This window comes from Phodopus roborovskii, unplaced genomic scaffold (genome assembly GCF_943737965.1).
Source record: "Phodopus roborovskii unplaced genomic scaffold, PHOROB, whole genome shotgun sequence".
Lineage (NCBI taxonomy): Eukaryota > Metazoa > Chordata > Mammalia > Rodentia > Cricetidae > Phodopus > Phodopus roborovskii.
In genome coordinates this window covers 9,917-36,563 of record NW_026126187.1, presented here as the reverse complement: position 1 = coordinate 36,563, position 26,647 = coordinate 9,917, and the positions used below count along the sequence as shown (strand labels likewise).

General features: G+C 32.7%; 1 protein-coding gene across 1 annotated transcript in view; it reads right to left on the bottom strand.

Moving 5' to 3' along the window:
• LOC127218582 (cilia and flagella-associated protein 47-like) overlaps positions 1 to 21,542 on the bottom strand; it is a gene marked incomplete at its 5' end in the record, with an annotated part of 130,285 nt that extends 108,743 nt beyond the window's left edge. Inside the window, 8 exon segments of the mRNA XM_051179595.1 lie at positions 985 to 1,096; positions 4,434 to 4,579; positions 6,247 to 6,314; positions 11,206 to 11,286; positions 12,346 to 12,434; positions 14,755 to 14,905; positions 16,265 to 16,380; positions 21,344 to 21,542. Of these exon segments, the coding sequence (XP_051035552.1) occupies positions 985 to 1,096; positions 4,434 to 4,579; positions 6,247 to 6,314; positions 11,206 to 11,286; positions 12,346 to 12,434; positions 14,755 to 14,905; positions 16,265 to 16,380; positions 21,344 to 21,542 (962 nt within the window).
• Between the last annotated feature and the right edge of the window lie 5,105 nt (positions 21,543 to 26,647).

Sequence of the window (26,647 nt, the reverse complement as noted above, 5' to 3'; positions counted from 1 at the left end):
CTGATAAAGTAGTAATAGTAACCATTATTGGGAAAAAATAGGACAGATTCTCACATCCCTAATCCATTAAAGTGTGTTAGCCACAGAGGACACTTTCTTCTACATTTAATGATGTATGTACTTATCCCTTATCCACTTATTCTTATATATATATATATATATATATATATATATATATATATATACACACACATACAGCTGTCATAGGACATGTCCAGTGAAAAATTTGATCACAAGGTTAAAACCAAAAAAAATAGTGAATAAATAAATAAAAACTTTATCACCCATGGGAAGAGATTTCTTTAAACAATTGAACTATAAAAATCATACTCTCCATATGAACCTGATAAAATACAACACTCATTCTTGTCTCAGGTTGACAGGATCCTTCATTTCTCAGAACCATTGCCCACACTTTTCTCTCAGCCACTATTGTTTCCAATCAAAACTGTTGTCAGAGTTCATACTCAGTCTCAGTTTTCTATTTCTACAATTACTGAAATGAATTACAACAGACAATAAGGACAAGGTATGGGAAATGGAAATAAACACCAAAATGTTGTCCTTTAAGGACATGCATAAAATAAAACTAAGCTTCATTAATAACCAAATTTTTTAAGTGCTAGTAGTCAAGAATTAGAAATAAGCAGAGAAATATAGACTAAAAAAAATATTAAATATTTTTTTCAGAATGTAGAGATTTGATTTCAAGGCAGACATCAATAGGATTTATTCAGTAATATTTGGCATACTAAATTTTAATGTTATCTGAAAACTATAACCCTAGATTTATAAGGAAGTTTTCAATCACATTTTAACTAGTAAAATGGTGCTGTTTCATTGACACAAACATAATAGAATTAGAAGGAGGCTTTCCAAAATATGAATGCTTATTGGAGATAACTTCTATAAGGAAGTTTATATGACCATATAAAGAATAAGGCCATCTGTCTATATAATGAAGCACAACATGTATTAACATACCTTCTTCTAGAGAAGTACTGTAGTCAATTGGACTTGGAGGTTTCATTGGAAGGAAATTGGATGGCAAGGGGATCAAACCTTTTCCTTCTATAATATATATCAAATCTCCAATCTAAAACATAAGGATATAATGATGATAAATTTTTATAACTCATAAAACATACATTATAGTTATAACAAAAAAAAATCTATACACTTTATAGGAACTTTCCTGCATGCTTTTTTGAGCAACCTATAAACTAATTTATATGGGCAAAAGTAAAGTATATAGTACTAGATTAGCATCCTATAAATTTGGTATGAAATCAGATAAATCAAACTTAAAGTGGTAACCACATAATATAACTAACATTAAACACAGAAATCAACAGTAGGGGGCATGTTTGCATTGTTTGCCATCAAGCCTCAGGGAAGTTTAGTAGGTCTCTGAGTTTTAATTCCTTCTCTGTACAACTGGTGTCATTAGAAGCCTAGAGCACAAACGAAAACAAATGGAAGCAAGGGGCTTCGAAAAACACAATAGAAAACACAGAGAGAAAATCTTAGATCCTGATTCAACAAAAAAAGCATAAATTGAGAAAGCATAAATTGAGCAGAAAATTAGGGAATTTAAACACGGACTAGCTACTTGATGATATTAAAAAGAAGTTAAAATTTTTTTGGGTAAAATAGTGCACTGACGTTTTCAAAAATAGTGTAGTATGTAAGATAGTGTAGTATGAATAAAAGTATAGTGATTGTGACCTGCTTTATTAGATTTATGGAACTGTTTTGCCAAGTCATTGACAACAGGGGCAAAATAAAGAGATAATTAACTCTACCTTCTTCTCTACCATTGTAATATAGAGGAAATCAGCATATGCTATTTCATATTATGACTGATTTAATCCAAGATTTTTTTAAGAAGAAGGCAACTGAAAAGAAACAGGTAAAGGACAAAGTCTGTCCTGTTCATATACCTAAAAGCGAGATACTCATTTATGATGGGTTTCTTCCCTTTCTGTCTACCAGGAAGGAAAGAAGTTGATCAGGAAGTCTAATTAGATGCTTATTTGAATGCAGATGATTCTGGATTAATCTACACAACAAATTTCATTCATTTGGCTTCCTACATCATGCCCTATATAGACACTCATTCTCTTTTTTGTATGTTTTCAAGCTTTTAAAAATTTCACTTCCTAGCTGCCTCTTCCAATAAGCATGCTAAAAGGCATTTGTTAGTTTTATATTTTTAAGAACAATCTGTTCCTTCCCTTTAAGTGTATTTTGAATTTTCCTTAATAAAATTTTAATCATTGTATCAAACGAAATTTATTGACAGGATTTGAGAAAAATCACGTGAAAATAAATGTAACAAATATTTATTCTAAACATGGTAACAAGAAAGTTAATAAAATAAGGAAGATAAATATACAAGAAAAAAAGATATGTGCTAGTAGGCACAATGACAAAGCTCAAGCACTTGTGGAAAAGGCCTATTATGCCAGAGTAAGTGGCTGTAACCAAATGCAATACACTTAAGAGCTCTCAAAAGAAAAAAATTCCCCATCTAAGGTTACCAACTTCCTCATAAAAATGAGTTCAGTCAATGCTTTGTGGCTCCTAGAATGAGAATACAGCAGAATCCATTCCAGAAAATCAAATCAAATGCTAGCAACCCCAGTACAGACAGATCAATGTGTTAGGTTACTGCTGTGATATGTAATGTTTGTATGCTGGTTGTTTTCTCAACTTAAGAAGATGAAACTCCTCAAGGATTGAGTTCTGATTCTGGCATAGTTTCCATTTTAATATTTCCAATTTCATGTTATAATCTCAAAGTTCTTCGGACTTCTGTCATCTAATAGCAGGGGCTTTAAGGACTGTTGTGAGTCTGCTTATAAGCTGAAAATTTTTATGAACACAGATGAAAGATTTTTACAAATATATCTATCTTCCAAGTTAAATAAATATTTCCTTTCTAACTTGAAAACTGAAGTAAAACACACCTAAGTAAAATAAATATATACTCCTGAAAACATTTTTGGTAGAAATGGTTTTATTTTATGATTGGACAACTAACAAATAGAGGCTTCATTACTTCAGTTTTTAGTAGGTGTTCTTAATTAGAAAGGGGTTATCACACATTTAATAATAATAGGAACAAATCACCGGTGCTTGCTTGCATGTATGATATATAGTTAATCATATAAGTGTATTTTAGAAATAATTAACAATATACTTGAGTATACAAATTAAAAACAACCATAATTCAATCAAATACTTTAAATTGTAGCACTCTTTCCAACAGGTAGCAATTTATTTCTAAGATTATTGTTTTATCTTAATGTTTTCTCTGGCAAGGATAAAATATATATATAATCAAATATGTGTTTTAATATGTGACGATGTCAAAACTAAGCTTGACTATATTTTAAGGAATATAGGTTCATTTTTGTAAGTAGATAATATTCTTGTATCTACTGCAAGGAAGAAAACTGATTTGGTAACTCAAGTATTGAAAATTATTTTTTCTATAATTATAAATTAATTATAATAGGTACTTGAACAATCCATATAATCAATGGTAAATAATAACCAGTTATTTTCACACATTTTTATATAGAAACAAATGTAGTCAAATCCTAAATATTTTGTTTCCATTGGTGAGAAATAAATGCAAGGACTTGTAAATGCTGCACAAGCCCTCTACTACTACACTACAATTCTAGGCACTGAATAAGATAAAACCAGTGAGTTTTATAATGTACTCTTTCTCAGTGGTGATTTTAGATGCAAAATTAAAGTACATCTTATAGTTAACAGAATATACTATTTTTCACATGCAATTAATTCTATAGATACTAGGTAAGTATTATCTCCTAATATCAACACACATGATATACATGGATGTGTGGCTATATAGTCTGAGAATCCTAAATTTCCTCCTCAGATCATTACCTAACAGCCAATCCCTCATAGTTATTCTTCTGTATCTTCTCCTTCTCCACACCCATTCTAAACTGTTCTTCCCTTTGTTGGTTTTAAGAATTAAGCTGCACAAATGCCAAAGGTACAAAGAAATGAATTCCATAAATATCTTGTGAGGCTGGCAGCAGACCTGTCCTCAGATGACACTCTAAGGAAATGCCTTCCATTGGTCAATTCTTTAACTGAAGATTTTATAAACATTAAGTCGGGAACTTAGCATGACAGGCCAGCTCTTTGACTCACAGAGACTGATATAAAGCCAGTTGTGATGGAACTTCCTCATGCAGCCATCATAAATTTACCTATAAGTAGTGAGAATCTTTTGGTATTCTTCAGAAAATGCTTCTTGCCTCAGTATTTGAGGACTAAAAGCATGATTGTTTCCAGAGTCCCAGTAGCTTTAAATTGCCTTTAATAGTTACTTCATAATGGCAGCAACCCATAGGTGGAAGAAGCACAGACAACAATTCTGTTCTTACCGATTCATTGCTCAGGATGACGGCACAATAGCGGATGTGCATATCAAAAGGAAGATAGTAGATCTCCAGGCTTGTAGAACCTTTTGCTCCCAAGAAAATTGTATGCATTGAACAGAAGAATTCTCTGATGAAGTTAGACTTAATTGCTAAGAATATATGACACAGAGAAATTGATAAATAATAAGTTTTATTCAAACAAACTATTGCTTCAATAAATAAAATCTAGGATTTATGAATTGTTGAAAATATTATAACATAAAATTAAAAGATAACATTCCAGGCCATGGTGGTGCATGCCATTAATTCCAGCACTCATGATCTCTGTAAGAGCCACCATGGTCTACAGAGCTAGTTCTAGCTCTAGGACAGACAAGTCTACATGAAGAAACCCTGTCTTGAAAAACCAAATAATAAAATAAATAAAATAAAGATAATACATAATTTTTAATAAGAAAATATTGGTGACCAGATATCAACCATGCTATTAAAAATCCCTTAATAAAGAATTTTATAAAAGGAGACCGCAGTAATATATAAATTTAATTCATATGTTGAAAGTGACTACTATATATACAAAGAACATTCACATTTTAATTGTTTTAAAATATTTTGACAGATTCTTCAAATTCTATTAAAATGTGATGATATAATAGTTATTTCATCTACACAAACACTGTGTTCTTGACTTCAACAGAAGTGAAGTACCATGAAATATCTGCCTAATGATTTCACTTTCTTTTAAAATCTACCGATTATTCTAGTAGAAGCCTGAAATACATGTAGATCCCACTCGTAAGATTTTAAGCTAATGGCCCCAGCTAAGATATGAGAGGGTTAAGGCAGCATTAAACATTGGCCACATGAATAAAATAGCTTTGAAATATCCCAGGTCCCAGCCTCCATCTGACAGTAATGCCTTGAGTTAGCATGAGATGAAATCATGCAGGTGAGCCCACTCAACCCGGAAACATAAGATGGAGTAGTTAGATCTGATTGTATGTTGCTGTGTCACTGCCACTGTAATTGTAATGGACCGTTCTGTAGCTATAGTTAAGAATACTTAGACAGTTTCCTATCCATCATTCTACCCATCTTTTAAAATATATTTTCCAAAACATATTCAAACTCTTAATAGTGTATGGTTATATATAATGTTCAAATGTTAGGCTTTTCAGCAACATAAGGATTTTCTTCTGAATGTTAAATTAATGTTCTTTGAAGCCACCATGTATAACTTTACCCCTCTTTTTGAGCCTTTTATTTACTTACTAATATTAAATGAAAAACTGTATTTATATAATACCAACCTTAATAATGCCTGATATATGAAAATGTTTAGAGTTCAATAAAATTCAAAAGCAACATAAAGTCCAGATGTTTAAACATGTTCCCTATATGCTAGTAGAAACAGATGTAGAGGTGAAAGAAAAGATGTGGGCACAGTCCTCAAAATAGTACTTAACAAAACAGGCAGAAAAACAACAAATCAATCTCCATCTAGTCAGAAATTTCTAGCAGTTTACATTCATCATCATAACCACCCTTGATGAATATTTCAGTTCATTTTCTTTTCACATAGAAATCAGATCCAAACCAGGTGTGGTGACACACATCTTTAATCCTAGCACCCAGGAGTCAGAGGTAGCAGGATCTCTGTGTATTTGTGGCCAAGCTGGTCTATAGAGCAAATTCCAGGACAGCCAGTGCTGTTACACATAGAAACCCATTCTTGAAAACAAACAAACAAAAAACAGATACAAGTTTTAAAAAAAAATCAAATAAACAAACCATAAAACTTTCACCAGGTACTCACAAGTTCGTAATCCATTTTCAGCATGGGAAGAACTCCGATCCGCATCATAGTCACCATTCATACTATGACTGTCGGAGGAAAGAACATCAACATTACACACTAAATATTTTTAAAATTCTATACTTTTATTAAAGATTGCAGATACTAAATTATTGCTATCTACAATATAACATGTGATATTTTCTTTAAAAAAACAATTAGAACAATTAAACATTCCCAATTTTCATATTTCTACCAATTCTTGGAGACAGATTGTCACTGTGTAGCCTTTAAGAGGTTGCAACTTGTTACATAATCAGGATGGTGTGTAATTCACTGATATCTGCCTCTCTATCATGAGTGCTAGGAGCAAAGGCCTGATTGCCTAAATGTCTAACATTATTTATAAATATTAGTGAAATTTTACTCTTTTTAATAGTGAGACAAAAATAGGATGCATTTCAGGGAAAAAAATAAATTGTCTTCAAATGTGGTTGCAGAACTAATTACCTTTCCACGGGTAAAACAATCTAATTATTTGCAGGTTTGCTCTATTTTTATAAATGTAAGACACATGGCAGTTTTAAAATTTCACTTGTCGTTAAGGAAATGACAGAGCAAGTCATAATCTGAGATAACTGTCTCTCTTTACAAGTATCATGTACTAAGGAATCATAAACCTCACCCATATTAGCTCTCTGTTATTATTTATGGTTATTTTGATCACTAAGCTATCAAGCAATATTTATAGTTTATAGATATACATCTAAATTTGACCCCTGCAAAAATACTAATTCTAAGTAAACTGATGATAAATACCTGTATTTCTTTTAATTCTGCTTGAATATTATGAATAACATATTCTTAATAACACATTCTTGTTGATGTTATTTTTCATTTTTATACTTATTCTGTACTTTAATTCTACAAATGCAAATATTGGAAGAAATTTCAAGTACTGGATCGTTTGTTAAAAAAGTAAAGAATCTTTAATATTTTGTATAATTTGAGCATGTTAAAAACACTTTAATTTTAAGACTGTCCTGGATAAAATAGCTAGATACTGTTCCATGTCAAATATAGGTCATACACACAGTGAAAATTATAATAAAGATTGTGGCATAAAATATATGGCTCCACTCTCATCTCTTTGATAATGGGCACAAAGCAGAATTACTGATTAAAACCCACAGATAACCTACAAGTTCATTTTGTTCAATATTTGCAATCTCTAGTCTTTCCATCATTTTTATAATAGTTTATAGAAAAAGTATATGGATCTGAGCTTCATATCCCTTTTCTTTGTGTATTTTGTCTGAGAAAATAATAAAAAAGTCCTTTGGAGAATTTGAAACTTGTCTCATCCACAAAGTATATTCCTATCTCAGATAAGTTAATATCCACATACTGCTTATGATAATGACAGAAAACATTGGGGATTTAGGAACCTTTCTCACATTCATATGAAGCAAATTATTATTATGATTATTTGAGAAATTGAAAAATAATTTAGCTAAAATTGTATTATACTTATGTTCATAAGTCTAGAAATTCATTAAAAATGACCAACATTTTATAATATTAGTGTCTTAGTAACCCAAAGTGAAAACAAACAGTATCTCACCTGCCATTTTGTTACTACTGGTAGCTTATCCTTTTCAAATTTTTATAGAGTATTTTGAAAACTTTCTAAATTTTTGGGAAAATAGCATCAGATAAACTGTTTAGAAATTCTCATTCAAACAATAATTCTCAATTCATTAGTGAATGAAGTAGGGGAATGAGAATTATTTTTGAAATATGGATGAATGAGATATTTTACTTTCCAGTACTAATATACAACTCTTCTCAATCTAGAATGGTTAAAATGTCATTGTGATGGTTATCTTCTGAGCTTCAAAATGTAACTCTAACAGTTTTATACATCCTACTTACAAGTGTTTTTGTATAAGAGTTGCCAAGATCTTTATCAGAATCTTCATTGCTTTGTTCTATTGCAAATGTCTAAGGTTCTATTTAAGCCAAGTAGCCAACAATGTTGTTCAAATCTAGTTTTTATGAATCATGAGATGGTATGAGAGGATCAAGTTTTGGATTCATGTTATTCTCAATATGTCTACGTTCCTTTAAAAACGGAGGGGACAGGGCACATGAAAATTCTATGAGGACAAGCCGCACAATTTTCTATAAACCATGAAATAAATGGTCACTATATATCTTCCAGCATCTTGATCATGGATTCTACAGTTTTCAGAACAGTGGGATACAGATATTAGTTGTGTAAGCCATCAAATCTATGGTATATTTGGTACAGGTGCCTTAATACACTAAAACATTTGTCCAACTCTATATGTTCCTAGTTTTCAGTGTAGCAGAATTATTTTTAAGTTATGAATTTCCACAATTCACTTTTTTTGAGTTTTTCAAAAGAACTAGGTCCTACAAAAGTCTCTAACACAGTCGTCACTTCATGGGTTCTCAAATCATGAAGCCTGCAATCTGCAGTGGAATATACTTTGTGATGAATAATTATGAATCAGAGTGCAAAATCCTTAATCCATATGCATCTCTGTTGCTCTTTTACTTTTATAAACCATCGGTAAAATTGTGCTATCATTTCTTCTTGCTTTGCCTTAAACATTGCTTCTGTATTTTCCCATTCTCCTGATGTTTATGTATAAAGGAAATGCTTCCCCCTTCTTTAGAATTTGTCCAGAAAGATATTACTTGTCATTTCCTTCTTTATTTCAGACCCCAAATTATATGTGGTAATAAAAAACAACAGACTATAGTCTATGACAGATGATCTCCAATACACTGGATGTTATCATTGCGTAAACAAGATCACAAGGTATTTCTTGACATAACATATACTAATGAATGCATTTTACTTTGTCAAAATGCTTCACTCATAGATATTTTTATTTTCTTTTCTACTTGTGGACTCATTACAGTAGAGTCACACATATAAAATGACTTATTCTTCATTTCCTAATTACTGACAACACTGCTTGAGGTGTCACTTATCAAAAAGCTGGTGAACACATAAACAACTCAGTATCTCTGAAAGAAAATGCAAACCATATTATTAAAAGAAATAACTGGAAATGTGCTTATTTCTGAGCAAACCCGTCTAATCTATTGATAAATCTCAAACTGTAGCTAAAGCCACTTAGAAAATATTAGCTAAACTTACTGTAGTAATCCTTATCTGGTAATTCCTTTGGATTTAATTAGAGTAAGAAATGCTTAGGGCTGGAGCTATGGCCTAGATCTAGGAACACTTGTTGTTTTCCTAGGACACACACACACACACACACACACACACACACACACACACACACACACACACTCACAGAGGAAAGCATCTTAATAGTTTTTTTTTTGTCATTTTTGTGGATCACATACACATAAGTAAAACAGTTTTATGATAGTTGTATTTTGAATGTTGTTCAATTTTGTTGTTGTTTGAAGCCACATGTATAAAACTTTCATTTTTAAAATTATCCATTGGAAGATGCTGTACCTTAAAATATACAGTGAATACCAGGCCAGCCAAAGGTAAATGCAAGGTTAAGTTTTAAGAAACAAAAACCCAAACAAATTGAACCTATAGGCAAAGTGTAAATGATTTTCTTAATTGGCTTGTATAGGTGTATTTATCTTATATATAACTAATACCAGAATATGTAACCCACAGTTTCTTTATGAAGAATTTCATTTTTATATTTTATGTGGTTAAAACCTTGAAAAAATTCCCCACTATTTCTTAAAGACATCAATTAAAAATAGCATAGACTTTTTCATGCAAAAGAAAACATTCTCTAAACAAGTTTCATATTCTCACATAACTTTCTCATTGGAGAAGTGCAACATTAGACCCTGGCTGGAAAAGATGAATGTCAAAACTCATTATAATTTCTAAAAAAATATTGTTTTTGACATTCTCATGAATAAATTGGTATTCTAGACTAGGATATTACTGAGACAAAATGACTATTTATATTGTAGGCTACATTAATTTTATAAGTTTTAGGTCTGCTACATCATGATTTTAATGCATTTTCTTAACATATTTGTGTCTGATAATTTTAGAAAAATATTGTTTTAACTATTTTCATCACAGGAGATTTAGAAAAAGAACTACAGAAATATGTTGAACAAAATGCAAATATGTGAATATGTGAAACAGAGAAATCAAAAACATAGAGAAACATGGCAGAAAACGTTTCTATCCTTTTTTTTTTTTTTTTTTTTTTTTTTTTTTTTTTATACGAGTGGATCACTATTTTGGTGAGTACTTAAATATCCTTTCTGGAAAACAATAAATTCATAAATTATTACATACTTCTCATTTCATTTTTTGTTTGAAATTTAGGAAAGACACATCAGAAAACATTGTGTCCTTACTGGCAACTTCACTGTTTATGACTGAGAGAATGCCACACCCTTTGATCAAACTAAGCACATTGAAAGCTACAAAAGAGCTGCAGAGTTGGCTCAGCCATTCAAGGTTAAAACTCCCCCCGAAAAAAGAACAACAACAAAAAAAGAAAACATATCAAATTTGTGATATAAAATGCCTATGATTTATTTCAAACAATGTAAATAAATTCAATTTTCCAGTTTTTTTAATTTTATTTTAAGTTTTTGGGTCATTTATGTTAAAATACTGCAACACTGAGAGGAAATCTGACTCCAAAATATCATTGTATAAGTTTTCACTGTTAATGTGAAAAATAAAGCCATTTAAGCAAAATCTGTGATGACAAAGAGTTTCTTATTAAAGCAAGAAACTTAAAAATATACACACATAGAATAATTTAATCAAATTTTTTAAAAGAGTTCTTGTGCATCATCTATAAAATAAAACATAAGATCCCCTAGACAAGTGCAAGCCATGTCAACCAGAAGAAAAGGTAGGCCAATGGCCCACATCTCCCACTGCCACTGTATGAGTATAAAATCAAAGCCACTTACTCAGAGATCACAGCAGCTTTTGAAGATTCAGTTACTTGTGATGGCAAATACATAAGTGTTGTGGATTCCACAAGAATGACACTGAAATGAATACAGAAAGAATTATTTCAATTTGTTATCTAAAAATTACAGATAACAACAACCAACTGTTCTTTTGTATTTTTCTCATCATCTTTAACTTATATTCAGAATGTAAATGATGTGTACTCATTCTGTAACTCAAAGGATATATTAGGGAAAAAGGAATGCCCTCAGACACAAATATGTGAAATATTTTTATGGAAAGACAATAAAAATAAAATATGAATAAACAGACTTGAAAGAGATAGAACCAATATTCAGGAGGAGTATAATATATTTTCAAATATGAATAAACAGACTTGAAAGAGATAGAACCAATATTCAGGAGGAGTATAATATATTTTCAAATATGTCCAGAATCCTTCATCGAAACTTACAAACATATATATTTTGATAAGTAATTGGCTAAAAGTGTCAGAGATCTCTCTGCCAAACATTATAGGCTTTTGCATTACATATAGAATATTAACAAAATTTATAAAAACAAACTAGGAAGAAATACTGTACTTGGCGTCTAAAATGGTTGAGACATTTGCTGAAGGGCTATACAGTAAATTATTTAGATGTGAAATTTATAAATTCACAAATAATTATTTCAGTACACTAAATTTTGTTTAATAAGTAAGTATATTATTGATAACAGACCTTTAAATCCTGAACATAGTGTGATTCAAAATATTTCAAATTAACAAATAATAAGTAATAAGTTATCAAATGTTGGAAACAATACATTTTATATAATATTGACACTTTGTGTCCCAATACATATATTGCATGAGTTTGATCTCAGGATTTAATATATTTTAGAAAGAAACTGATTTTCCTCTTTTTTTTTTTTTAGCAGATATCAGTTACAAATAATATCTTGGTTAGAGATGAAATTTTGTGTTCAATTCTACTTAATCTCTGTACCAAGATTTTGTCTGGCTTGGACTTACACAGGCATTACTATGACAGTTCATAAGAATATAAAGAATATAAGCACATTCAATTTCTCCTCAGAAGAATCATGCTGAATATAGTGAACTGCAATAAATTTACACTAAAACAATAACTTACCGAAAATCTCCACCCATTGAAAAGGGGTTTTTCACATTCACAGAGACTTCTTTCCATTGATAACATGGAGCTTTGCATTTTAGAATATCCTAAAGTAAACAAGTCATAATATATAATAATGTCAAAACTCAAAATATCTTTAACTTTAAATGCAACCCCCAAAACTACTGTCTATTTGATTAGCACAATAATTAGTAAAATTATTTCCTCCAAAAACATTTTAATATAAAAATTCAGATAGGGTAAAAGTAATTTATGTTAGACTTAAACACAATAGTGTGCTAATAATTTGATTTGAAAATGTCTTAAATTTATCTTTTTAAAACTGATTTTATAAATGAACTGATGATTTCAGGAATAATGATTTCTATCTACAGATAATATGCATACATATATTGCACATAATATACATATATTATTTGTATGTAATATATGCTATTATATATATATATATATATTGTATCTACCTATGCCAAAAAGAGTTATGAGTATGCATCTTTGTAAACTGTGTATACTGACTTGTCCATCTTCATATTGGGGAGGTTATAATGATGTGCTTTCAATGAAATCACAGATATAAAATACAAATTTGAATTAATTCTTGATGGGAGATGTCATTCTGTATATGTTTCTCATACTGGTTAATAAATAAAGCACTGTTGGCCAATAGGAAAGGAAGATAGGAGGGACTAGGAGACAAGGAGGAAATAGGATGTAGGGAGGAGGAGTCAGCGTGGAAAGCCTGGAGAGAACAGAACTGCCATTCCTCTGCTCTCGGTAAGACTACGTGAAAATACATAGAAATGGGTAAATAATTAAGATAGAGCTAGCCGATAAGAAACTAGTAAATGGCCAACAGGATTATATCAAATACAGAGTCTCTGTGCATTATTTGGGGCTGGCGCGGTGGCGGGACAAGACCAGCAGCGGCAGGAGGAAAAACCCATACACCTTACAAATTCTGTATGGAAAAATTTCTAGAAATTTTACACTTAAATATTTTCTCCATTATAATATAATCTACTACCTTATTGAGATTAATGATGTGATAAAATAAACCATCTGACTGAATTACTTGTAACCAAGTAATATATTGTTTCAAAGAATGTATGTGAAAGTGTTAAGAGATGTGAAGTATTCATTATTAAAGAAGAAACAGGAAGAACACAACATATCATAGTGAGAAATATGTATCTTTTGTTTAGGCATCACTGTCTGGTAAGTCTGTCCATGTGAGCTTTTCGGTGCTCTTTTCTAGTATCTGGTTACCACTTCTAGGTTCATTCTTTATATTTTATACTCTGGCCTTACATACTCAAAAGTTTTTTTTTTTTTTTTTTTTTTTTTTTTTGGTTTGGTTGGTTTTAATATACACAAAAACCTAGCAGTAACAAATTTTCTTCACTATTTATCCATGGCAGCAAATAATCTTTAAACAAAGTGTTTATAAAAGACTTCTGATGTGTTTTCCCTATCTTTTGAGATAGTAAAATGTAGAATTCAGTCAAATACATAATATTCAATAAATGTAGTATTGGCATGAGCTTGATAATTGATTGGATCTACAAAACACTCAAGATAAACTGATAAATGCCCAGTTAGAAAGATTATTGAGCATGAAAAGGTGCTTGCTGATAAGCCTTTTAACCTCTGTTCAATCTGCATGATCGATAAAGGAGAGAACTATCACCTGCAAGCTGTCTTCTGACTTCCATCATGCCATGAACACACACACACTAACATAGATGTGCAAGTATTCACATGTATATGCACATGCACATCACACACACACAAAATAAATAAATAAATAAATAAATAAATAAATAAATAAATAAATAAATAAATAAATATATTAAAATTACTGGGAAACCAGAATTGGTCCAATTCAGATGCCCTGAGCATGAGTCTCAGTTAGAAGGCCTGGGCAGTCTAAGGGACCTCTGACATTGGAAACAGGATGTATCCCATGCAAGAATGGACTTTGGAAGAACATTCCCCATGACGTGATACTCCCTTATCCTAGAGGCAGGAGGGAGGAGTTTATAGATTTTGTTGATCTCGCCTGGAAGGCATCATCCTACATGTGGAGAGGTGGGGGGAATGGGATGAGAGGGTGGTCAGAGAGCATGGGAGGGTGGTATAGAGGGAGGGAGGGACAGAGAGGGAACTGGGATCGATATGTAAAATAAGAAAAAAAACTGACAAATATCTATAGCTAAAAACTATTTGTTGAATCAACTCAGAACTTTCATCCATCATAACAAAACCATAAATTACGAAGTTTAATGGCAAAGAAATAACCTAGAGGAATAAGAGCTTAACAGAAAAAATTAGGTAAGAATAATCATGGTGTGACATTACAGGAACTGGGGGACAGCAGCAAAAGTACACAAAAAATAGTTTCCTTACAATTGCTTTAAAATTTAGTACTTCTCCTTTCAGAGCAAAAGCCATCGTACTGCCTCCTACTCCGGCCTTAGGTTTTGATATCAATAATAGTGTAGCTTCAGCAGGATGGAGGAACCGACTTAAAAATTTCACAATGAGGACAATTTGGTTTCTGTTTAATAAAAAAAAATAAGAGGAAACTATATATAAATAAAAGACAATTAAAATATATATTAGGTACAGATCAAATTTAGTACCTGTAACCTTAACTGTATTCATTTTAACAAAACATTAAACAACATTGAAACACAAAGCCATCTGTATAATCTAAATGTATCTATCAACCATATATACAATATACCATATATTGGATCTTCAATCAAGACATAATATGAAACAATGCACACTTTGTATGAAGTTATGAGTAAGTTTTTGTCCTTAAAATCTTAGCTTTTTCTTTTTATCTAGGTTATATGAACAAAAACAATAAAACAAAAAATTTTTAACAAAAACTTCTGAATTAAAATTATACCTCAAGCTAAGGTTGTAAACTGCAATCTGATAATGAAAAAAGCAGTAGTATGTTATGTACTTGACAAAAAAATCAATTAAAAGGTGAAATAAAGTAAATATATCCATGTGGTTTAGTTTTCTACATGTCACACACATATGATACAAAATGGTAGTCTACAACTGCAGACAAGATTCAATCACCTACTTATAGAAAAAAATCTGATATTGGAACACATTTTGACAGCTAAAGTGCAATAACCCTTGAGAGGAAGCATGCAGTCCTTTTTGAAATGAATTGGAGGCTTATGAAGCATAAGAACATTTCTTGGAAGCTATCCCAGCCTCATGGTTCGTGATGAGCTCAGAGACTTGCTAACTCATGCTCATGTACATGTATTCATTTATATGTCATAATTAGGATTATATGGACACACCTACACACCCACACACTATATATATATATATATATATATATATATATATATATATGTACTATCTATAGCGCACAATAACTACGAGACGATAAAGAAATATAATGACATCAGTGCCTTCTGAAAGGAGAATCATAAAATTTGTACACATTTTTCTTTATTCTTCCATACCTTCTACATTTCAATCATGACCCCATCTTGCTATAATAATCAGAAACTACACATAATGGAACATGTATTATTAAAAAACTATTTATACTGTTACTGTGCAATAGTTGGATTTCTTTCATGAAACACACTTGTGCTTTTTAAACAAAGAATTTATGTTAAAATGATGGCTTATATGCATGCAAATTAAAAATAATCATTAAATACATGCATAAAATTTTCTGCTTTGTATTGTTAGAACTGTTTTGACAAAATTAAAAAGGAATCACAGAATCATAAATATGTTATTTCTGAGTTTATGTTTTTCTTTATATACTTATCGATTTAGAAAAATTAAGTCACATTTTAATACTTATTATAAACATTAAATGTCTAGGTTTGACAAGTTAAATAAGTTAGAATATTTTGAAACCACTCACTTTGGGGAAATTGTTACAACATTCCCAGTTTGGGCAAGAGAGAAGTCAGCAGAATCTCTTCCAACAATTGTAGCTGTGTACACTAAATTTTTCAAGCTTGGGTTTTTCACTAATATCTATGTAGACAGAGAAAGTGGTACAAAGAAGATTAAAACTACTTCTTAGTTTTAACACAGAAAGTTAGACATTCTGCACACTAACGTACTCAGCTTAATGTAACCTATATTAATGGGAAAGTATAAAAAAGTATTGTTATTCCCATGCATGTTGGACAGCGCATTGCTACATATCCCAGGATGGCTTGGAAATTATTCTCTTCCAGTTTCAGCCTATCAAGTGATTAAACGATAGGCATGAATTACCTCCTAAACTACAGACTGTAGTGAGATAGTCTGTCTATGGCACTGACCACGCCCATTGGGGGTGGAGCCATGGGCGGAGTGACCTGTGGAAGGAGGTCCAAGGAAGAGCTGGGGAATGCTCTCTTGCTGGCGCCAGCAAGTGCTCATCTGCCAGGTGACATTGATGTAGAAAATGCAGTTACAAATCTTATATTTCAAATACTGAAGCTGCTGTTTGTTCTACCCTTAATCACCTTCAGCTGATTACAAACTTACACAACAAAACATCAAACAGAGTTAATTAATTCTTCTTTGGTTGGCCTGAGATTGTTTTATTTTTTTGTCAACAATGCACATTTCTTCTTTGGCAGAACATTGTTTTTATACTCATTTAACTCAAAATAATACACTCTCTCCATATTGGCTAGCTATCATAGTTTGAGTTGCATTAAGAATTCAGGAAAAGAAAAGGCATTAACAGCCTCACCTGTTTGTGCAAGAAAAGAGTGAATGAAGATATGTATGACACTACAAGTTTCTAAGAATAAGTGATGGATAACTATAGAACCCTAGAAATATATACTAAATCACAGGAAACCATGAATAAGAGGGAACAGAAAAGAATGTAAAAGATTGGTGGTATGGAGAAGGACTGTGTGATGTCATATTCTGGGCAAACTACAATCTCTCTGATTATAACTGGCAGCAGCTGTGGATACCTGTATTGTGTATACCACTAGAATGGATTAATTTATCATTTTAAATAAATCCTATATAATTTTGTATTACAGTTTAAGCACGTGACATGGTTATGTGTCTTAAATAACATGCAAGATTAAGGAAAGTAAAGACATGGTAGGTGGAAATTTGACAAAAGTTATTATTGAGTTAGAATGAGGAATCATAACTATGAATCAACAGCCCATAACATGTATAGTACCTGTAAATCATAAAGAAAATGATAAAGATCTGGACAAAGAAAAATTAACCATGTTTAATAAAAATTTTGGTAACTACCAGAATAAGTGTACTAATATTAATTATTCCTATATTTAGTTTTCCCTAAAGATTGAAGGATAAAAGATAAACTCAAAAAAATCAGTAGCTCTACAATTTTCAGACGAAAAAAGAGACAGAGAAAGAAATTAGAGAAACAACACCCTTTACAATAGCCACAAAAACATAAAGTATCTTGGGGTAACACTTACCAAAGAAATAAAAGACCCATATCATAAGAACATTGTGGCTCTAAAGAAAGAAATTAAAGAAGATACCAGAAAATGGAAAGATCTCCCATACTCTTGGATAGGTAGGATGAACATAGTGAAAATAGCAATCTTGCCGAAAGCAATCTACAGATTCCATGCAATCCCGCTTAAAATCCCACTACAACTCTTTACTGACATTGAAAGGATAATAATCAACTTTATATGGAAAAACAAAAGACCCAGGATAGCCAAAACAACCCTATACAATAAAAGAACTTCAGGAGGACATCACCATTCCTGACTATAAGCTCTACTACAGAGCTAGAGTTCTGAAAACAGCCTGGCATTGGCATGAAAATAGACAAGTAGATCAATGCAATCAAATTGAAAATCCTGATATTATCCCACACACATATGAACAACTGGTTTTTGACAAAACAGCTAAAATTATACAATGGGGCAAGGACAGAATATTCAACAAATGGAGCTGGCACAATTGGATGAGGGTTTGGAGAGGACTGCAGATAGAACAATGCCTGTCGCCATGCACAAAACTCAAGTCCAAATGGATCAAAGACTTCAACATCAATCCAGCCACATTGAACCTCTTAGAAGAGAAAATAGGAGGTACCCTTGAACAAATTGTTATAGGAGACTGCTTCCTGAACATAACTCCAGGGGTACACTGAGAGAAACAATTAATAAATGGGGCCTCTTCAAACTTAGAAGCTTCTGTAAGGCAAAGGACACAGTCGACAAGACCAAACAGCAGTCCACAGACTTGGAAAAGATTTTCACCAATCCTATATCTGACAAAGGGCTGATCTCCGAAATATACAAAGAACTCAAGAAACTAGTCAACAAAACACCAAATAACCTTATTAAAAAATGGGGTACAGATCTGAAGAAAGAATTCTCAATAGAGGAAATCAAAAAGGCTGAAAGACACTTAAGAAAGTGATCCACATCCTTAGCTATCAGGGAAATGCAAATGGAAACAACTTTGAGATACCATCTTACTCCTGCCAGAATGGATAAAATTAGAAACACCAATTATGACTCATGTTGGAGAGGATGAGGAGAAAGAGGAATACTCCTTCACTGTTGTTGTGAGTGCAAACTCATACAGCCATTTTGGAGATGAGTATGGTGGTTCCTCAGGAAAATGGGAATTAGTTTACCACAGGTCCCAGCAATTCCCCCCTTAGACATATACCCAAAGGATCCACATCCATGCAACAAAGCCATCTGTTCATCTATGTTCATAGCAGCACTATTTGTAATAGCAAGAACCTGGAAGCAACCTATATGACCCTCAATTGAAGAATGGTTAATGAAGATGTGGCACATCTAAACAATGGAATACTACTCTGCAGAAAAAAAAAAAATATGGTATCTTAAAATTCGCAGGCAAGTGGACGGCACTTGAAGAAACCATCCTGAATGAGGTAACCTAGTCACAAATAGAGGAACATAGTATGTACTCACTCGTATATGGATTTTAGACATAGAGCAAAAGATCAACACCCATAATTCACACAACCAGAGGATCTAGGGTACAAGGTGTATTCTTCTCACAGAAGAGGGAAGAAGGGACAAGTCCCCCAGAGCACACGGGGAGTGGGTGGGAGCGAATGGAGAGAGAAGTAGGAGAAAACAAAGGGGAGGAAAGTAAAACACGTGCGAACAGGAACATTGAGCGGGGTTAGGAATAGAAGACAGGAGAGAGAGAGAGAGAGAGAGAGAGAGAGAGAGACAGAGAGACAGAGAGACAGAGAGACAGAGAGAGAGAGAGAGAACATAAAAGAGGAAGCCAATATTGGTTTGAAGATAAAATTGAACACAAAGAAAGATGTAGAGAACTACAATACTGCTGCCAACTAACAATTTGAACTTCCATGGAAAGGCTACCATAAATGGCCTTCCTAAATAGTGAGATCAACAACTAACTTATCCATGGAGCCCTCATTTAATACCTATTGGAAACAGGAGCAAACACCCATACAGAAACACTGAGTCGAACTAGAACCCAGATGCAGATGGAGAGGACAAGACCAGGTTGCAGAAACACCTAGAGACAGCTTACCTGAACAAGGAGGAGCTAACTGGCCCCCAGACTGATAGCTGGGAAGCCAGCATGGGACAGACTCAGGCCCCCCTGAATATAGGTCTCAGCCAGAAGGACTGAGCAGTCTAAGGGACCTCAGGCAGTGGAGCCAGGATGTATCCCTGGTGCACAAAAAGACTTTGCAAACACATCCCCCATGGAGGGATAACTGCCTTAATCTAGAGACAGGAGAGAAGCCCTAGTCCCTACTTCACATGACCTGTCAGACCTACATGACCCTAACTGGATGGCATTCCCCTACATATGGAATTGGGGTGGGGGGATGGGAAGGGAGGATGGTTAGAGTGCCTGTGAGAGGGCAGAGAATGTAAAAGGGAGGGAGGGAGGGAAGAAGACAGGGAAGGAGGGAGGAAGAGGGAACTGGGATCGACATGTAAAATAATCAATTAAATAAAAAAATGCTTTAACTTCAAATTTTAAGTTCAAGCACATGTTACTGGGGAAAAGTATTTCTATTTTTGTTTCCACAAAAATGAAAATCTGTGGATTCCTTCCAATCTAATGTGGTTTGATCAAGCCAGACCACCTGAAACAGAGTACCAGGTGATCCTACATTCAAAGTAGGTGGACAAAGCAACCTTACAGACTATAGCCAGGATTCCTGAATCTTCTTAGAATCCCCCATGACAGCGCCCCTTACCAGCAAGAAGTAGTTTGGAAAGAAAGACGCCCAAATTCCAAAATATTGTCTATAAAAGTTTGTTTTCATTTAAATGGACTTGGTTATATACAGTAAATAAATAAATAAAAATTAAAAATATTTAAGGACCCATTTTGTTTAACAACATACAGATAATATTTATTACTTAGATAATATTCATAACTTAAGAAAATTTTGGTGCTGTATTTCATAATATATAAATACACACACACACATATATATACATATATATATATATATATATATATATATATGCATTCACGTACATACATATGTTTATTTCATGGATTAGTGTACCAAATGGTTTTTTGTCTCAGCAAATTAAATAACATTGTATTTTAAGAAAAATCTTTGATGGACACAGTAGAATCCTTATGAACTGTTTCTGTTTTATAGTTCTGTAAGTTCCATAGCTAGCCCTGAAAGTGAATCCTGAAAAATGGCTTCAGTATTTCTCAATAGATATGCCACAAAAGTGTTTTGACCAATTTGTTATCATAATGTTCTTTTCAATTTTATCTTTAGTTTGTTTAAACACAATCTTAAATATCACGTGAATAATTAAAGAAAATGACTACAATTTGCTTTCCCAATGAACACTGCATTATTTACTACTTTCAACATTCTCTAATGTATACATAAATAGAACTTGTATTTAAATTTCTATAAAAGCCATTCAAAGACCTTTAAATATTTAGGGCTCTGGATGGCTTAGTGGAGACTGTCCAAAAGTCCTCTTACCTGTCCCAGCACAACATCATACAAAGTACAGGAGAATGGTACCACCTTTTTGGGGAGGTATGTAGGTAGCCTTTCATACATGTAGACACAGAGCATTAGCATCAGTACTGGGTTTGGATCACAAATGTCAATGGCCTAGATATACAGGAGAAAGATATAAGTTATAGGATGCACAGATAAAACACACAGAATAGATGATCTATAATAGTTACTGAATTACTTCTAAATATTCAAAACTGTTTCTGGTCAGGAATGGAAAGAAAATTTAGTTATAAAAACAGAATAGTATTCCTAGTAGGAAGCATCTGACATATTAAAGAAAGAGTTAAGACATAATCAGAAAGCTGACCTCATAGTTTCAAAGATAGCATGAAAAAGAGATCTAAAGCTCACAAGAATATCCTATCATAGAAATGGTGATTAATGTGAACAAACTGTTGATTTAAAATACTAAATAATGTAGTAAAAGAAATGACACACACATATATATGTAATATATATTACATATATATGATATATATATGTGTGTGTATATATATATATATATATATATATATATATAATCATAGCAAGGACCCATGGTAGATAAGTGGCCCATGAAATGAATCTTATAAAATCTTTTGACTTTAAGTATGTTTTGTCTAGTATGAAGGAGACACATTCTAACAGAATGGAAAACAATAATTTATAGTGAAGGTATAAAGAAGTGTACATGGTACATATACTTGTTCATGTGCACGCGCACGCGCGAGCACACACACACCAAAACACATACAAAACAAACAACAAAAAATATGGTTCTGAATGCCAGGGGGGTATGATAAATGAACAAGGCCTAATAAGAGAAGAAACAAAAAATTGAGGCAGACAAGTACATTAGGTAAGAGCAGTTTGAGAAATTACTTCATCCAGAAGAAACAAAAGCAACTAATTTTGAAAATGTAACTATCCTGATAAACAGGTTAATTTGTTATGGCTATCTGAACTGATCAGAAATAAAATTCCAAAATTACAGAGCTATAATAAAGATAATAAACAGTTAATACACAAGTGAAAGCAAAAAACAAAACAAAACAACAACAACAAAAAAAAAACAACTAGAATTGGAAAGAGAATAAGGAAGAATTTCATTTATTTATTCTTTTTATTCTTTCAGGGAAAAGGCAAAACATTATGAAAGTCTATAGTAATATTGGGATTGGTAAGAGGCAGAGACACTTATTTCGTGACTTAGTCATTTTCAGTAAACATGACCCTCTGTACTTACATGGAAATTGAGATGTAGATCTGCTGTGACTCAGCACAAATTCATGTTAGCAAATAAAAATTTTTTGCAGGCACCATGGCAGTAAAAGTGGCACAAATCAACATCTAACATACATACTCTTCTTCTTTTGAAGAAAAACAAAGGTTGTTCTTTTATAAATTACAAGTATTTGCTAATGAGAGGATGAAGGTTTATGGTGTGAATGAAAATTCCTGGAAAGAAGCAGTGTCTGCAGACATTTAGAATTTGTTGATTATTTAGAATGTCGGTAGTGTGGCAAGTCCAGAGGCCAGTTATCTTATTTTAGGACAAGTTGTTCTCTAGATTCCTTATAGACCATTTTGCCAGAATTAACATCTTGTGACTTATAGGCAGAGACCTTCTTGAATGTGTTAACCTAGCAGACCACTTGTTTCCACCAATGTCAAATTTAGACATTATCTTAGGCCTACAGAAAAGCTTCACCCATCTCACTGTATCTGGCATTCAAATGTCTTTGTTTATGACTTTCTTTACTCAGGAGAACTGTAAAACTTCATAAAAATTGCTCTCATAATGGAATACAGGATTGGAGCAACCTAAATATGGGCCATGACCATAATTATTCCAAGAGCATAACTGTTAGAAAACCTGGAAATTCATGAGGATCCCAAAGTTTCCCATTGCTTTTGTTGAACATAATTTTATAGTTGCAATTGTTATAGTAATAGAGAATGGATACAGAAAAAAAAGAAGTTAACAATCTAAAGTAAAAACAAGTAGAGAATTTAATTCTTACATTCATTTTTAAACTTTAAAAAAGGCAAATTTTAAAAAGATCTCAGCTTGACATGCATATTAGGGAAGCCTGTGATTTGAACTTAATGGAGTTACCTAGTAAGAGCAGGGATGTGCTTGTTAGATAAATGAGAAACAATAGCAGATCTCGATGCCATACTCAAGTCTGGTGTAAACAAATGTCTTTCAAAACCTATTTCATTTTTAATAACATTAAAATATATAGGTATAAATATGGAAGTTATTCTTTAACACACGTAATAGAATGGAAATCTACAAATTTAGTGAATGGAAATGTTTAAATGAATGGGAAAACAGGTAATAAGATATTATTTTTAAAAAATAGAATTGTGATTAGCTCCCCCTCAACAGACACATCTAAATTACAGCTCCTGTATATGTGGCTCCAGGGATAAACCAGAAGAGAGAGCAGAATATCAGAAGCCTGTTTTTAAAAAGTGTCTCTAGTAAATGGCCACAAAACAAGACTAGAATAATAGCAATATCAAAGGAAATTCAGATATCTTAGTATTAAAGGTTTGGTTACTTGCATGGTACTACTAGAAAATAGGAAAATAAGAGAACTTTGAAAAATAAAGATTTGTAGAAGGCCATCAGAAAATGGGAATAGGTCATAACGTAAAAAGAGATTATATGATCATAGTACCTTCTTTTCTTCTTATGACCCCCAGGTAAGAGAATAAACATTTGTTCTACTGTATGTGTCCATTATGACATACTGCCCTTTTTAGAAAAAGGAGCCATTTGATTTTATACTGTAGGTTCCAGCAGCATGACTTTAAATAAACTCTTTCTCATTATAATTACCTCTTATCTCATTGCATTGATAATTGGTTGAATCATTAACAAGATTTTTTTTTTTTACAAAAGAGTAGCAAAATAAGTGGTGGTATTCAGATCTAGTTATTTAAATGAAGATCTTAGGTGAGAATATCAGCAAAAAAAATTGTTATTCTTAGTGTGTATGCTTGAAACGATATCAGCATACTAAGAATGTCTGAATAACAATGAACCTGGATGACTTGGCTGAAATACTCAATATTTGGCTTTAGAATTTTTCTGCTTGAATTTATATTACTCAAAATGCTGAATTTTCTTATTTTAAAATAACTTTATCCTCCTCAGTTGTCTGAGATAATACTAGCATATCCTATACAACAAAAACAAGCTAAGTTTTAGTGACAAAGCTAGCTTAATTATTCATCCTTAGTGCATAATTAACTGATGAATTATATGCAAATTGCATACATCTAATTAGATCTGGCATGCATCCTATCTGACACTGATTTAAATATAATAATATTTATTTGTATTATATAAATCAGGTATAACTATGACACACATGCATATCATATGGTAGGACTTCACTAGAAGTCTGTCCAACAGATTCTTCAGGTGTAGCAAAAAAAATAAATAAAAGAAAAGAAAAATATAAGCATTAATAACAAACTCCAAGGCTTAATTTAATAGGATCAAAATGTGAATTAGCATAAGCACTCTTTTACTTATGGTTTCTATCACTGTGAAGACCATGACCACAGCAACTCTTATAATGGAAAACATTTAACTGGAACTAGCTTACATTTGAGAGGTTTAGATCATTTTCTTCATGTCAGGTGGCATAGAGGCAGACATGGTTCTAAAGATGTTCTACATCTTAATGCTCATGGTATCAGGTAATGAACTATCTTGTTACACTGGGTATAACTTAAGCATATATGACCCCAACTTGACTCCACAGTGACACACTTCCCCCAACAAGGCCTTACTTACTCTAACAAAGCCACACCCCCTAATACTACTACTATGGGACAAGAATTCAAACACACTTCTCTATGGGAAGTATACATATTCAAAGCACCACTATTCATGACCTGGTCATGATCAGCTTGTAGCCATACCATAATGGAAAAATTAATTCAGAACAACTTCAAAAGTTGCCATGGTCTATAACAGTATTAAACTCATTTACGTGCCTAAAATCCAAACTCTCTTCTGAGATACATGCTCTCACTTAACTGTAATCCCCTATAAGATCAAAAAGTAGGTGACATATTTCCAACATGGCACAGGGAGCATAGTCAGGAAATAGTGCACCAAAACAAGACCCAATAACAACTGTGCAAACTCCAAGCTTTACATCTCTATGTCTGATGTCGAAAAGGATCTTCAGATTTCCAACTTCTTTCAGCATTGTTGACTGAAAGATACTTTTTATTTTGAGCTGGTTCCTTTCCCTGTTGTGAGCTTTCCTCAGCAAGTATCCCACAAGTGTGGCATCTCTAACATCTTGGGATATCCAAGGCAATCCAGGCTTCAATTTTACAGCTTCTCATATGGCCTCTCTGGGCTTCTATGCAGGAACACCCGTGCCATATATCTGGACTAGGTGTTTTCCCATATGCACTGAGGAATACAATATTCCATGATACCTTTCTTCTAACCTTGACTTTAAAATCAATACTATGTGGCCAAATATTGCTGCTTGTTGAGGTTGGAACATGGCCTGCTTGTTCAATTACTTCTACACCAGCTTTCTGTTTTTGATGGTTTCCTTCAATGCCTAAATTTTGCTCTCCTGAAACTGGATCTGTAGACAATGCTGGCTCAAATTCAGAGATCCACCTGCCTCTGCAAACAGAATCCTGTGACTAAAGGCTTGTACCACCATGCCGGGGCCTAAGTTATTCCTTCACTTTTACAAGTTGAGTTGTTTACCTGCTTTGAGTAATGATTTAAGGTCACCACTCAGTTTATTCCATTTCCTAATCTGTTTATCTTATTGAACACAGAATTTATCTCCATTCCATTTTATGGTACCCCTTTCTCCTTAGTCTATACATTCTGTATTTTTCCTTGTTCAGCTTGCACCTTTTCATTATAAATCTTCATTAGCGTTAACACTAATAACTATAGTTAACAGTCAATATTAGGTTTTTTGGAGATTCCCTCCACCAATGGAATTAATCCAAAAACTTTACTTCTGCCTCAGACAAAATTTGTGCACAAGGGCAAAAAGCAGACACATACTTCAACAAAATATCACAAGACTGGTCTCTAGACCACACACTAACAGTCTTCTCCTCGAAATCCTGTTGAGCCAGGCCCCCACAGTTCAATTCACAATCACCATCACTTATCACTTCCTTGTTCCTACCAGGATGGTCCATTAATCCCCACTCAAAATGTTCAAATGCTTTTCTAATCTATAGTCCCGAAATCCATATTCCTCCAAATAA